Source organism: Erythrolamprus reginae, chromosome 5 (assembly GCF_031021105.1).
Source record: "Erythrolamprus reginae isolate rEryReg1 chromosome 5, rEryReg1.hap1, whole genome shotgun sequence".
Taxonomy (NCBI): domain Eukaryota; kingdom Metazoa; phylum Chordata; class Lepidosauria; order Squamata; family Dipsadidae; genus Erythrolamprus; species Erythrolamprus reginae.
In genome coordinates, this window is record NC_091954.1 from 68,449,105 (window position 1) to 68,464,758 (window position 15,654).

General features: G+C 47.6%; 1 protein-coding gene across 1 annotated transcript; it reads left to right on the top strand.

The window, feature by feature from the left end:
• Positions 1–5,721: 5,721 nt before the first annotated feature.
• Positions 5,722–10,461, top strand: NKX2-3 (NK2 homeobox 3). The gene is made up of 3 exons (XM_070754226.1): positions 5,722–6,070; positions 6,791–6,880; positions 9,312–10,461. The coding sequence occupies exons 1-3, from the start codon at positions 5,722–5,724 to the stop codon at positions 9,944–9,946; spliced, it is 1,074 nt and encodes a 357-aa protein (XP_070610327.1). The 3' UTR covers positions 9,947–10,461.
• The last annotated feature ends 5,193 nt before the right edge of the window (positions 10,462–15,654 follow it).

The window sequence follows — 15,654 nt, forward strand, 5'->3', positions numbered from 1 at the left end:
CAGTTTGGTATCGATTTTATCTTTCGGAGAACCGTCTGCTTCTCCCGCTGGTTGGACATTATTTCCATATCAGCTACAAATGAGACAACCGAGAGGCCGCAACTCCGACCACTGGCCTAAAGTTACGGACAGAGGCAGATTCCGTTTAGCGACTCCCGCCCTCCGCATACGGCGATCCAACCTTTCCAAAGCTGCCGGCTTAGACCTTGTGTACACAGCCACCTAATCCCACCAAGGCGGGATCAGCTGCCGGGCCTCGAGCTGGTGGCACCTTTTTACAGATTGCTGGTGCTGAGTCTTGTTCTGCTTGTCCTAGATTTTTGCCTTTGTGGTGCTTCCTCAAATTAGAGTCTATTTCGACAGGCTGCTCAGTTTGTGTGTGAGAGAGAGAGAGACAAAGAGAGCGAGAGCGAGAGACAAAGAGAAAGACAGGGAGAGACAGAGAGAGAGAAAGAGAGGAAGAGAGAGGGAAAGAGAGAGAGAGAGACAAAGAGAAAGAGAGGGAGAAAGAGAAAAAATCGAGGAAGAGAGGGGGAAAGAGAGAGAGAGAGACAAAGAGAAAAAGAGGGAGAGAGAGAAAAAATAGAGGAAGAGAGGGGGAAAGAGAGAGAGACAAAGAGGAAGAGAGGAAGAGAGAGAGAGAAAGAGAGGGGGGAAATCGAGAGAGAGAAAGAGAAAGAGAGGGAGAGAGAGGGAGGGAAAGAGAGAGAGGGGGTGGGAAGAGAGAAAGACAAAGAGAAAGAGAGGGGGAGAGAGAGGGAGAGAGAAAGAGAGGGGGAGGGAGAGGGGGGAGAGAGAAAGAGAAAGAGAGAGAGAAAAGAGAGACAGACAGACAGAAATGCACGTTCTTCTGTTCGTTAAAAACAAAATAAAACCTTGCACAAGCCAGCGTTGCTTCCAGATTCCTAAACTGACACCTACCTACTAAGATAGCGACAAAAAGATAGATACCTACCCAGGACTTTCCCACTTAAGTTGGGCCGAAAAAAAGAGGTTCATTCCAAAGCAGCAGAACCACCACCACCCCTTTTAAAAGATTGTTTCCCTAGCAAGCTAATTCCCCCGTAAATACTTTTTCAATAGACTTTTTGGTCTCTCGGCTGTCACAGGATTTTCAGCCAGATCCCCGACCAGTGTTTACCGAAAAGGAAATCCCTCTGTTGTTTGTGGCACTCGAGCTGCGCTTCGGATTGCTCCCCAAAGCAAAGTCGGCAGGAAATACTTCTCTCCAAAATTGCTCGCTTGCAGATGGGACAATCTCCCTCCCAAAAGGGCTTCGGGAGCAGATCGCCAGGCCCCTCTATGCGTTTCCCCCATCAAAATAATTTACAAGAGCAAAAACTATTGAGAAGCAAGTCCCGCCCGGCTTTAATGGAAACGGAGAAATGCAGGATCTCTGTCGGGGTTTCAGTAACTTTACGAAACGCTCCGATACGGGGGCTGCTTCTATCCCTATTCGCAAAGGGAAAGCAACCAACAGTGTAAAAAATCCGCCATGGGGCATCGGAATGGTTGCAGCCTGAGCCTAAACGAGTTTGCTTTGGCCTGGTTTCATGGCCAGGCCTGGGGACCCGCTTTAGTTTTTCTTCTGGAGCCCGCCTTGCACCTTGGAGGCCTCTTGACCCCCGTTTATTGTTAACCTCACAGGGGTTCCCAACCTTTTTTTGGCCATGCCCCACGCAAGCATCTCTAAAATCCTGATTCCCCCCCTCCACGCATGACATACACTGCTCCAAAAAAATAAAGGGACCACTTAAAGAACAGAATATAACTCCAAGTAAATCAAACTTCTGTGAAATCAAACTGTCCGCTTAGGAAGTCTTCGGAGAGGGGCGGCATACAAATCTAATAAACTAATAAACTATAAACTATAACACTGATTGACAATCGATTTCACACGCTGTTGTGTAAATGGAATAGTTGTGCAAATGAAATTTTCAATGAGAATATTTCGTTCATTCAGAGCTAGGGTGTGCTGTTTGAGTGTCCCCTTTATTTTTTTTTAGCAGTATATAATTCTGACTATTCAAAAAGTGAACTCTACACATGCAGAGGGAGCCTAAAAGGCCATTGACTTCGTTTAAACGAGGCTCCAATTGCAATAATAATAATAATAATAATAATAATAATAATAATAATAATATATTAGATTTGTATGCCGTCAGGGTGTAGCAGAAGAGTCTCCAGCTGTCTATTTGCTCAGCGAAATTACTGACGTTATTGTTGACGAGGTGGAAGTGCTGCCAAACGTCACTTTTATATTGCCCAGAGTCCCAAGCAGGCGCTCTCGAGGCAGAAGAATCGGTGTGAACATCGATTTCTTATCGAATGGAAGTCACACTTAGCCCGTCGGGGACGAGAAACAGACCTTTCCTCGCCTTTTCTCCACTTAGCTCTCTCCCCCCCCCCCATACTATCTAATTATAAAAGTCATTATCTGTACATTTTGTTTAAAATCTCAGCACCGTTCATTTCAAGGGGGAATCAAATCTACTAAACTCCTGCAAAATAAAGTACAGGAAGTCATCGATAAGTCCTACAAGTCAACCTCGCACAAGTTGTGTAGCCTCTTTGGGGACCCAGGAGACCGCTGCGTTAAATAAATTGACAATTGACGATTCTGAGATATAACCCTCCTTCGACGTTTATTTGCAGAGAGCTGGCACGGGAACCTTGAGGGGTTTTTATTTTTGCTTTGGATTCCCTAGCCCCCACCCCAAAGAAGGGTAGGAAAAGGAAGAGAAGGTGAAAGAAAGAAGAAGGAAGGAAAAAGAGAAGAAAAAAGAAAGAAGGAAGGAAAAAAGGAAAGAGAGAGAGAGAAAGAAAAAGAAAGAAAAGAAAAGAAAAAGAAAGGCAAGGCAGGCAGGCAGGAAGGAAGGAAGGAAAATAAAAAAGAAAGAAGGAAAGAAAGAAAGAAAGAAAGAAAGAATGAAACAAAGAAAGAAGATGGAAAAAAGGGAAGGGAGGAAAGAAAGAAAGAAAGAACAAACGAAAGAAAGAGGAAGGAAGGAGAGAGAGATAGAGAAAGAAAGAAGAGAAAAAGAAAAGCAAGGCAGGAAGGAAGGAAGGAAGGGAAAAGAAAAAAGAAAGAAAGAAAGAAAGAAAAAAGAAAGAAGGAAGGAAGGAAAGAAAGAAAGAAAGAAAGAAGATGGAAAAAGGGAAGGGAAGGGAGGAAAGAAAGAAAGAAAAAGAGAAAGAGAAAGAAAGAAAGAAAAAGAGAAAGAAAGAGAAAGAAAGAAAGAAAGAAAGAAAGAGTAAGTAATTAAGTACGTAAGTCAGTCAGTTAGTCAGTCAGTGTTGGCAGCGGAAAAAGGGACCAGATGGTCGAGCTGGGAGGCGGGAGTTAAGCAACTGAGCCTGGGAAGAATTTTCGCCACCCAGCATTCACCGGACCAGGCTGTAAAGCCTCCCGTTCCTTCCCTTCCCTCTGCGCCCGAATCCTGCAACTGCGACAATTCCCAGGAGAGAACAGCGGAGCCAACAAGAGGGGAATTAAGAAACTTCGCACGAATTTCATCCATCGGTAGTGACGTCACTGAATAGCCCTACTAAATCATTCTAAAAAGTTAACTTGGGAATGGCTAAGGTGACTTTCAGAACCGTCCACGTCCTTGGGCTACTTTCCTCCCATCTCTCTCAGACTCGCCCTTCCTCAGCCATCTGTGGGAAAGGAAAGGGAAGGGAAGAAAAGGAAGGGAGGGGAGGAAGGAGTAAAAAAGGAAGGGAAGGGAAGGGAAGAGAAGGAAAGGGAAGGAAACAAAAGAAGGAAACGAGTAAAAAAGAAGGGAAGGGAAGAGAAGGAAAGGGAAGGAAACAAAAGAAGGAAACGAGTAAAAAAGAAGGGAAGGAAGAGAAGGAAAGGGAAGGGAAGGGAAAGAAAGGGAAGGAGTAAAAAGAAGAAGGGAAGGAGTAAAAAAAAGAAGGGAAGGGAAGGAAAGAAAGGAAAGAAAAGGAGTAAAAAAGAAGGGAAGGGAAGGAAAGAAAGGAAAGAAAAGGAGTAAAAAAGAAGGGAAGGGAAGAGAAGGAATGAAAGAAAGGAAAGGAGTAAAAAAAGAAGGGAAGGGAAGGAAAGGAAAAGAAAATTTGGAGCCTTTTATTTATATTGCATACACAACAGGAAAATTCTGACCATTACAGCAACACAAGATTACAGCAGCTTTGATGACCTATCCCCCCCCCTACGGATAGGTTTTTATAAATAATATAATAATTATTAGGAATCATAAAAATATATAGTATTCCTCTTCCATAATCTATCAGACAACTAAGGTAGAAAACTCATACAAATACCAATCCCTTTTTAGCCTTATTCACACAACCGCAGCCCCCGCTGCTCCTGAACGTGGAGATTCATTTGATGGGGCAAAAAGCCACCTCTGCAAAGATCTTAAAAAAAGATCCTCAACCGCGGGTACATTGATAGCTGCTGCCAGCTACCGGGATGAGGATTGGGATGCGCCAGGATTCTCTTTAGAATTCTCTGCCCGGAATAAACCTTGGTGGGTCTCAATCAGAGGTGGACTGCTAAGATGACGCGTGGAGGTATAGATAGTCGCCCCCGTGGTTACCTGCCCAGGTGCAGTAGCATCATTGCGCTGGACTCCGCTCTAGCGCTCAGAGCCACGGGGGCGACCACACCTTCACGTGCCACATTAGCAGCCCACTTCTGGTCTCATTGGGCTCGCCCACCGTACTGTCCGCTCCCGCAGCAGTCCAATCGCCCCCCCCCCCGGCAGCCCACCGCTTACCCAGCCGGGGAGGGCAAAGGGGGCCTTTTTCTTCCGAGGGGCCCTTCGCGCCTTCCAGGTGATCCCAAGCCAAAATTCCCAAGGGACCAGAGGGAGATCTCCAGATCGGATCCTCGAGGGGGAGCTGGGTCGGTTCAGATAGAAGCGGGCGGTGCGGCTGGGCCAGATCCAGCCAGCGGGGCTTCTTCTTGGCCGCTGCCCGTGAATCGTGCCCGGGGAAGGCAGTCTTGGGGGTGCCAAGCTTCCTACGGCCGGGTCCTTCGGGGACTCCAAGCGTCCGCCTGGTCACTTCTGACTAGAGCCGGGCTGCTAAGGTGGAACGGAGACGTTTTCTTTCTTTCTTCTTTCTCTTTCTTTCTTTCCTTCCTTCTTTTCTTTCTTCTTTCACTCTTTTTCTTTTTCTTTCATTCTCTTTCTTTCTTCTTTCATTCTTTTCTTTCATTCTTTCTTTCTTCTTTCATTCTTTCTTCCTTCTTTCCTTCTTTTTCTTTCCTTCTCTTTCTTTTTCCTTCCTCCCTCCCTCCCTTCTTACTTTCACCTTCCACGCACGATTTCGCTTACCTGCCCAGGTGCAGTAGCAGAATCGCGCTGGACTCGCACTCAGGAGCACGGGGGGCGAGCACACCGTCACCCTTCCACCTGAGTAGCCCACCTCTGCCTCTGACCCGAAGCCTCGGGCGGCCCGGTTCACCTTTGGGCAGGTTTCCTCGGAGGTCCCGCTCCCCGCCTTCCAAGAAGGGGAGGCGGGCCGGCCCCTCCTCGCCGTGACGTGGCCCGCTGGAGGCCGAAGAGGCGTCCCCCGCAGAGTCCAGATCGGGCTGCCGGTGCCGGCCCGAGGCGGGGACTGGGCAGAGGCGGCGCCGCGTTCGCATGGACGCCACTCCGCCTGGCTCGGCTCCCGGGCGCGGCCCTTCTCCTCCTTCTGCCCCAGCCGGGCTGGAAGTCTCCCTCTCTCCCGCCCTCCCTGCCCAGGATGCTCCCCAGCCCCGCCGCTTCCACCACCCCCTTCTCGGTCAAGGACATCCTCCAGTTGAGCAGCAGCGGCGGCAGCAGCGTCTCCGGGCTCCCTCGATCCGCTCTCTTCGGCCCCGCCGCCGCCGCCTCCTGCCTGCTGAGCTGCCGCTTCTCAGACGGAGAGGAGGAGGAGGAGGAAGAGAGCCAGGACCAGCCGCGGACCCCCTTCTTGACCCCCATGGCCTCCACCAAGAGCCAAGCCGACAGCGGCTTCTCCCCGGGCGGTTACGTCCAGGCGGTGCTGCGGAACACTTGCGAGCCCAAAGGCCTGGCGGAGGAGGCAGAACCGGCGAGGGACTCGGGAACCGGTGAGTAGAGGAAAGCTGCCCTCAATCCCCGAACCGGGAAGCTTTGGGGCCAGTAGTAGAAGCCAAGCCCCTTCGGGAGACCTTCTCGAGAGCGGCCCAGAGCCGGTACCGTCCATGTAATATTTGCTGCACGAAGTTTAGTATACTGCTCAAAAAATAATAATAAAGGGAACACTCAAATAACACATCCTAGATCTGAATGAATGAAATATTCTCATTGAATACTTGGTTCTGTACGAAGTTGCATGTGCACAACAGCATGTGAAATTGATTGCCAATCAGTGTTGCTTCCTAAGTGGACAGTTTGATTTCACAGAAGTTTGATTTACTTGGAGTTATATTGGGTTGTTTAAGTGTTCCCTTTATTTTTTTGAGCAGTGTACAGATCCCACGAAGAATCCATATCTCACTGAGATCAGGCTTCCCACCCACCTACAAGCCGCTGTAATTCACTCAATATATTCACCCAATATACCGATTTTGAAACAAATTGTCTTCTGGGTTCCTTGCTCCATTTTACAGGGATTTAGACTACCCTGCCCTCCTCTCCGAAACTTTTCTTTTGTCACCCCGGAGTAGCCCGAGGGATGCTGAGCAAGCACGGTGCATCTTCCCAGCACGCTTCCCTCCCCTCCGAAGAAGCGTTTCCTTCTCGCTCTGCACCCGTTTTTTATGGGTCCTTATGGGTGGTCTGGGCTTTTAGTAACCCCCGCCTTGCAGGGTCTCGTTGGTATGATGGGGACGCGATGGAGGCTGCTTCGGAGAGGAAATTGCCGATGGCAGGGAAAGGTTCAGTGCCACGGAAGCATTGTAGGTAGGACTTTAGTAACCGAGTAGTTGATACATGGAACTCACTACCAGACTAGTTACTACAGAAACTCTCTAGTACCATTACCCAACCCCCCAAAACTTTACCCTTACGCTATCCACTGTTGACCTTTCCTAAGAAGTCAGTAAGAGGCGTGCATATGTTGACCAGAATGCCTTCCATCCCCTATCCTAATGTTTCTCTTTTACTAATATCATGTATATAAATATTATTATATCTCTGTATGCCACCAATACCTACTTGATAAAACAAATAAATAAAATAAATAAAATAGGATACAATCTCCCTTGTCGAAATACCGAGACTGCATTTGCATTGGGCTGTGTCCCTAAAAAGGCTACTTTGGAGAGGGATATTTTTAAACTTTGTGCAAGATTAACTTTGTGCAGGGGATGCGACCCTGTAGCCTCCATTTGGAGAGTCTGCCCTATTTTAGTCTCTTGCTAGAAAACTGGGTTGCCAGCTAAGCAGACAAACAATTTCTACTCTCCTCCAGCCCCATCCCAGCTCTTCACAAAGAGTGCTGAGATAGATTCTTCTAGGTTCTCACCCAAGGAGGGGAGAATGTGAGTGCCAGACTTTGCTCAGGAGTGCTCAGAAAAGAGTTTACTCCTGATCTGTTTATAATAATTTAATAATAATAATAATAATAATAATAATTTATTAGATTTGTATGCCGCCCCTCTCCGAAGACTCGGGGCGGCTCACAACAAGCGATAAAACAATATTGTACAGGCACAAATCTAATATTAAGAAAAAACTAAAAAACCCTATCAATTAAAAACCAAACAGCACATACATACCAAACATAAATTATAATAAGCTTGGGGGAAAGGTGTCTCAAATCCCCCATGCCTGGCGGTATAAATGGGTCTTAAGTAGTTTACGGAAGACGAGGAGGGTGGGAGCAGTTCTAATCTCCGGGGGGAGTTGATTCCAGAGGGCCGGGGCCGCCACAGAGAAGGCTCTTCCCCTGGGGCCCGCCAGACGACATTGTTTAGTCGACGGGACCCGGAGAAGGCCAACTCTGTGGGACCTTATCGGCCGCTGGGATTCGTGCGGTAGTAGGCGGTTCCGGAGGTATTCTGGTCATATAAGGGGCCTACCAGGGGGCCTACCAGGCCTACTAGACAGGGGTGATGGGGAAGAGAAGAATGCTGTTGTATTTGCAGGAGGGGAGAATTTACTGAAATTGTCCTTCCAGCTCCGGGTTCTTTCCAGTCCCTTTTAATGATGAGGAAACAGTAATTGGTCTGGGCTCACTTCTTGCCTAGAATTTTCCCAATTCTAGGCAAGAAAAATGACTTCTCTCTCTCATTTCCAAGTCCCAAGGCTTCAGTTGTGCGCAGTTGGAGACACCCAACCAACATTGCTAACCTGGTTGGGCTCCCTATCCAAAAGTTCTTGAACTCGATGCATCAAGTCAAAAGTGCCACTCGGCTCCAATTTTAATTTTGCCTGATTTAAAAAAGAAAATAACCAAAAGTTCTTTTGAGCCCCTTGCCTCTTGTGGAACCTTCAGTCTGTAACCATTGGGACTTGGAGTTTAAATAGAGTAAGTATCCCAGAAGATGATTTGTTTCAAAATTGGTATATTAGGTGAATTCAATCACAGCGGCTTGTAGCTGAGTGGAAAGCATGATCTCAATAAGATAGGGATTCTTAATAGTATTTATACTATAAACTTCGTGCAGCAAATCGTTACAGGAAACCTAAGGATTTACTGTGGTTGCCGGCTGACTTTTATTTTATTTGGTTGCATGGAGAAGGACTTTGATAAATCTATGGCCCCCACTCAGGAGAAGATAAAGGAGGTTTCCCAAAGAGTGTGTGGAGGGGATCACTTCATGCTCATTCATTTCAGAGAAGAGCTGATGGCCCTATTGGGAGTGGGCAGCATAGAAGTTGAATTAAGAAATAAATAATAATCCCATTATCCATACCATGTTGGCAGAAATTGCAGATACTCAAGATGCCCCAAACCTGGAAAGGGCATCAACTGATGCAGATGTGTAGAAGTCTAGAAAGGGTCTCTCCTACTAGGTGTATCCCCAGGCTTTGGCTGCACTAAAATCAATGGCTTAGGGGCAACAATGGCGCTGCCTCACCCTTAATCCCAGTTCCTAAGAGCCTCAGCAGTGCATTGATGAGAGTGCCAGTACTGTACTGCCAATTACTTCTGCTGATACCAGCTGCCAGCAGTTTGGCAGATCGAATCTCAACAGGCTCAAGGTTGACTCAGTCTTCCATCCTTCCAAGGTAAAATGAGGACCCAGATTGTTGGGGGCAGTAGGCTTACTCTCTGTAAAGCCCTTAGAGAGGGCTGTAAAGCATTGTGAAGCGGCATATAAGACTGAATGCTATTGTTATTCTTTGCTCCATTGCTCCTCTCTACTTTCGCTCTCGTTGCAGGCAAGGAGGCCTTGGAGGAGGCCGCAGAGCGTCCTAAGGCGCGCAGCCGGAGGAAGCCGCGGGTGCTCTTCTCGCAGGCGCAGGTCTTCGAGCTGGAGAGACGCTTCCAGCAGCAGCGCTACCTTTCCGCTCCCGAGCGGGAGCTCTTGGCCGGCAGCCTCAAGCTCACCTCCACTCAGGTCAAGATCTGGTTCCAGAACCGGCGCTACAAGTGCAAGCGGCAGCGGCAAGACAAGGCCCTGGAACTCGGAGGCCCGGCGGCCGGGGCGGTTCCACAGCCTCCAGTCGTCCCGCCGCCGCCGCCCCCACCGCCGCCCCGCAGAGTGGCCGTCCCGGTACTGGTGAGGGACGGCAAGCCGTGCCTGGGAGGCTCTCAGGCCTACACCGCGGCCTACAACGCTCCCGCCGCCTCCTACGCGTACAACGGCTTCCCCAATTACGCCTACGGCGGGTCCGGCGGCGTGGCCTACGGCGCCGGCTACAGCTGCAGCTACCCGGCGGGCAACAGCCTGGGGCCTTCGGTGCAGCCGTCGCCGGGGCCCTATGTCAACATGGGCGGCTTCCCCGGCGGCGCTCAGGCCTTGCACCAGGGGGCCGCCGGCTCTTCCTGCACTCAGGGCATCCGGGCCTGGTAGGCCGCGCTGTTGCTCCTGGAACACTGCGGGCCGCCGGGCCTCCGCAAGCCACTCGGGGGCCGCGCCGGGACCCTTTGGGGAGAAAGTGAGCGGCGCCCCGAAGAAGCGACCTCCGGCCAAATGGGAAGGGGAACCGTTTGTCTGCGGCTGACTGGGCTCCGGCCCTTCGTCGTTCCCCTGGATCGCCGCGATCTGACAAGAACCGATTATTTGGAACTCTCCTATGGAGATCTCTCCCCCCACCCCAACCTCAGTCTCCAGAACTGACCCCGAAGCTTTCGGACGGGCCCGGGAATCTGCAACCCGGGAGTCTCCAGGCTCCGCGCGCCTGGACTGCGGGGTGGGGGAAACAGCAGGCCAGGCGCTCCCCCAAAGCAGCTTCGTGTATATATAAGCAAAGGCCGCCGCCTTCAAGGCCTCCCCACTCCTGCCATCGCTGTATTAAAATGTATCGCTGTCAGCTTAAACACTGCGAGGTGTTTTAAAGGATCCGATAATAAATCAGGTGCAATGTCGAGATCTGCCCCTTGCTATGGCATGGGAGGACGGAGGAGGTGCAAATGCGGGGCCGACCTAGCCCGCTTCCACCCCAGGCAGAGCAAATAAGTCGGTGCCAGCCTTGTCCCTCGCACAAGCTTAGCCACCACCACCACTCCGCGACTCTCCTGTAATTCGAATCCATGGCACCCCACGCTGCCTGGATTGGGTGAAGGATACAAGGAAGCAGGTATAGGCAGATCCCCCTCCCCAAATGTCTTTGACTCCTACAATACCACAAGTCTTTCTTGGTGGGAATTGTAGTCCCACTACACGGTTGCTTTAACGGTGCTCCCTGCCTCGCAATCAGGAGGTTGTGAGTTGGATCCTAGGTGGGGGCAGATGTAGGTCCCCTGCTTGGGCAGTGGGTTGGGGTAGATGACCTGCGAGGTCCCTTCCAACTCCTGTTCGTCTGCCCACTGGATCCTTTCCAGCTTTGCTAGGGTAGATGTCCTAGCACGGAAAGGGGGGAATTTGGAGTGTGTGTGTGTGTGAGAGAGAGAGAGAGTGATGCAGGTGAATTCACGCCCCTCCCAGGAAAATGCTACAGCTGGGCCTGTAGCACTTTCCTGGGAGGGGCGTGAATTCACCTGCATCACTCTCTCTCTCACACACACACTCCAAATTCCCCCCTTTCCTGCTAGCTAATCTTAAACTGGAGTAATCTTGCATTACTTCCAGAAAGGTGATGGAAGGGGAGAAACCTGCAGAGTCCTTTGGGAGTTGGGCGGCATATACATCCAGGTAGATAGATAGATAGATGGATTGGTGAATGGATGGATGGGTGGGCGGATGGATAGATAAATAAATAAGAGATAGATAAATAAGAGATAGATAAATAAGAGATAGATAGATAGATAGATAGATAGATAGATAGATAGATAGATAGATAGATAGATAGATAGATAGATAGATAGATAGATAGGAGATAGATAGATGCTGTAGAAGCCCGATGGCTTTGGTTAACAAGCCGCTGAGCCAACGCCCCCGCAGCAACTACCTCGCTTAACCAAATGGGATGTGCTTTGTCACTACTGCTGCTGCTGGTGGGGGCGGATGCCAACTCTCCGGAGTCCAAGGTTTCTCCTTCTTCCAGCCACTTTGGCAGCAGCCCACTGGCCTTCCCTTGCAAGAAGAGGGTGCCAAGAAGCTGGTGAACTGCTCAGAGAAGTCCAGTGTGGCTACAGGGCCGGAAGAGGAAGAGCTGGGAAAGGGGCTGAGAAGCAGCATTTTACAGAATCGGGAGTCGGGACAAAGGCATGAGATTGATGGCCTTGCGCGTGTTTTCCACGCTGGGCTTGGACAGGCAAATGCTAGGCGGTTTTTTCCCCCATCTCCCTTTTAAAGCCTGTGGACCAAGAGTGAGTTGGGCGGAGGGACACAGTTCAATGCACAATTTCAATGCCTCGGTTAAGTTTTTAAACGGAAAAGACACTGAAGGGCAAAGAGAAGAGATACGGAGATGCGAATAGCAATAGCGTGTAGACTTTTATATACACTTCATAGTGCTTTTACAGCTCTCTCTAAGCGGTTTACAGAGTCAGCCTATTGCCCCCAACAATCTGGGTCCTCATTTTATCCATCTCAAAAGGATGGAAGGCTGAGTCAACCTTGAGCCAGCAATGAGATTTGAACTGCTGAAGTAGCCTGCAGTGTTGCACTCTAATCACTGCACTACCCCGGCAAACATATATTACCTTCCAAGTCTGCCTCTCTCTCTCCAATCCTTTAACTTTAACTTAACAGAGTTGGAAGGGACCTTGCAGGTCATCTAGTCCAATCCCCTGCCCAAGCAGGAGACTCTATATCTGCCTCTACTTAGGATCAAACTCACAACCTCCTGATTGTGAGGTAAGAGCTCCACCTCTAGGCCACAGCAGCTGGGTTCCAATTGTTCTCATACAAATTTTCAGCAGGATAGAAAGGTGTTGTGTGAATAGGGAATCCAACCTTGGCAACTTTAAGACTTGTGGACTTCAACTCCCAGAATTCCTCAGCCAGCCAAGGAGCTCTCATCTTTCCCATATGGTCTTAAGGTCTCCATATAGCATTGCTCCATTGGAGACACAAATAGAATGAGCATGGGCAACAATGGACCATCCGGTTCAGAAGGAGGTGGAGAGGTATCTGCGGCCATTAGCTTGGATCTGATTATTACGTTTTTCTTTCATCTCTACTCAAAGGTCTTGAATGCCTATCTGTAGAAGTGAGACACTAAAAAAAAGTGTAATGCTTCAAACCTAGATTAACTTTTGTATGGAGATTTTACACAACCCCACATTGGGGTCATGACATCTGGTAATAGTAGCTGTTCCACGTCCCTTAATTATGAAATATTGTATAGTTGCAACTTTTCTGGATGGATGGATGGATGAATGGATGAATGAATAAATAAATATTTTTTCTCTGAAAAAAAGAAAGCCCAAGCAGAAGAAAGAAGAAAATACCCATCTACATGGACAAAGAGACTATGGAATAATTAAATAATATTTAATAATTTCATGTGTTTACCACTAGTGGGAAAATTGTATTACAAATTAAGTTGCACACTGCTACCAAATGGATCTGAAAGGCTCCACAAATTTTAAACATTTATATTAAAATGTTATGGCAGCCTAGTTCCTGCCAGATGAATTGAATTTGTAATCCCTTTGGAGAAGAGGGCCTGAAGGGAACTCTTGGAATGCCAGTAAGGATAGAAATTACAAATCCTTGAGATCCTTGGATATTCAGGGAAAAGAGAAAGAGTCTTCACTGATGAGCAGCTCATTTTGTGACTAGATGGCACGCAAGCAAGTGACTGTGGAACACCTATATGGCACCAGATTTCAATTAATGAATTTGTGTAGAAACATTCTTGATTCTCTCAGTCCTCATTTATTTGTTATTGATTGATTGGTCTGTCATAGTTAGAACATAGGATCAGATCAAAAGCCCATCTGGTCCAGTTTACTCTTCCCCCCGCCCCCAATTCTCATAACCATAGTACCCTGCCACTCAAAGTACATCATAGCAGTCTGTCATTCAGGTTCTGAAAGAGTTGCTTTTTTTCCCCAGGAATGGGGTACAATCCTAGACATTGCAAGACCATGAATTCTAAACTAGGCACAGTCAGCCGGCCGACATGGGCCAGTACCTTTCTATCAATCCTAGGAAGAAGGCAATGTCAAGCCAATTCTGAAGACTAGCAAAAAATAATCCAGGAATCTGTCCAGGCCGTCATAAAAGCCAAAACACACAATTGCACAAACACACAATTGGCATTGGGACCTGTGTTCTTCAGAGTGATATCTGTGGAGATTCAAAATCAAGTTCAGATCAAAATTCAGTTCAAAATTGCAAAGTCGTGAGGCTCCCGGCCTCTTTCTCTTAGGGTCATCTCTTGGAGCTGAGCAAGACTAGAGAAGGAGTAACACTACTACTGGCAGTTTTCTATGCCCATTACCACAGTTTCTTCATATCTGACTTGACATTTTACAATTGATCTTTATCCAGAAAAGGAGAGGAGGGAGGAGAAGGAAGGTCACTGACACAGCAAATCCATTTTGTAAAAGATAGGGCCAAGGAGTAGCAAAGTTGTAGCTAAAATTCAAAGGTCAGGGAAACACTAATCCACTGGACCACAATAGAAGACCCACCCTCCAGGAAAAGTGAAAAGTGCCACAGTTAGATTGCTTCAGTGGTGCAGTGGTTAGAGTGTAGTACAGTATTGCAAGATATTTCTCTTGATCACTCTTTGCCAGCAGTTTGGCAGATTGAATCTCAGCAGGCTCAAGGTTGACTCAGCCTTCCATCCTTCCAAGGTCGGTAAAATGAGGATCCAGATTGTTGGGGAAAATAATAGGGACACTCAAATAACACATCCTAGATCTGAATGAATGAAATATTCTCATTGTTCTGTACAAAGTTGAACGCGCACAACAGCATGTGAAATTGATTGTCAATCAGTATTGCTTCCTAAGTGGACAGTTTGATTTCACAGAAGTTTGATTTACTTGGAGTTATATTGTGGTGTTTAAGTGTTCCCTTTATTTTTTTGAGCAGTGTACATACCTATCACAAATTCACCTATGTGGAAAGGCTCAGTGGATTTGAAACTGGGGGCAGGATTTGTCCATAAAGACTACGGGTAGTGCTTGATATACAACAATTCATTTAGTGACTATTCAAAATTACAATGGCACCGAAAAATATGACCTATGACCATTTTTCACACTTACAACTGCTGTAGCATCACCTTGGTCACATCATCAAAATTCCAATGTTTGGCAACTGGTTCATATTTATTTATTTTATTTATTTATTAATTAGATTTGTATGCCGCCCCTCTCCACAGACTCGGGGCGGCTAACAACAATAGTGAAACAACATATAACAAATCTAATATTTAAAAAATTTAAAAACCCTAATTTAAAAAGCCAAACATACACACAAACATACCATGCATAAATTGTATAGGCCTAGGGGGAAGGGCATATCTCAGTTCCCCCATGCCTGACGACAGAGGTGGGTTTTAAGGAGCTTGCAAAAGGCAAGGAGGGTGGGGGCAATTCTGATCTCTGGGGGGAGTTGGTTCCAGAGGGTCGGGGCCGCCACAGAGAAGGCTCTTCCCCTGGGTCCCGCCAAATGACATTGTTTCGTCGACGCGATCTGGAGAAGGCCAACTCTGTGAGACCTAACTGGTCACTGGGATTCGTGCGGCAGAAGGCAGTCCCGGAGATATTCTGGTCCGATGCCATGTCATATTTATGACCGTTGCTGTGTCCTTAGGTCATGCAATGAACTTTTCAACCTTCTGACAAAGCAAAGTCCATGGAGAAGCCAGATTCAATTTACCATAATGTTGCTAACTGAAATGCAACAATTCCCTTAACAACTGTGTCAAGAAAAGTCTAAATGGGGCAACCTCACTTAACAAACTTTTCATTTAGCAACACAAATTTTTGGCTCAGCTGAGATCGTAACTCGAGGACTATCTACATTAGCAGGATAGCCTTGTCCCTGAAATGGTCTAATGATCCTTATTTACAGTAAAATCTTCATAATTGGGTAGCCATCATTCTATCATCATCATATCAATGAATCTTACAACATGATTAGGAACTGTAGAACAGAGACTACAATATTAGCTCAATTTCCTTTTATCTTCCTTCATTAGATGGTCCTGGTTT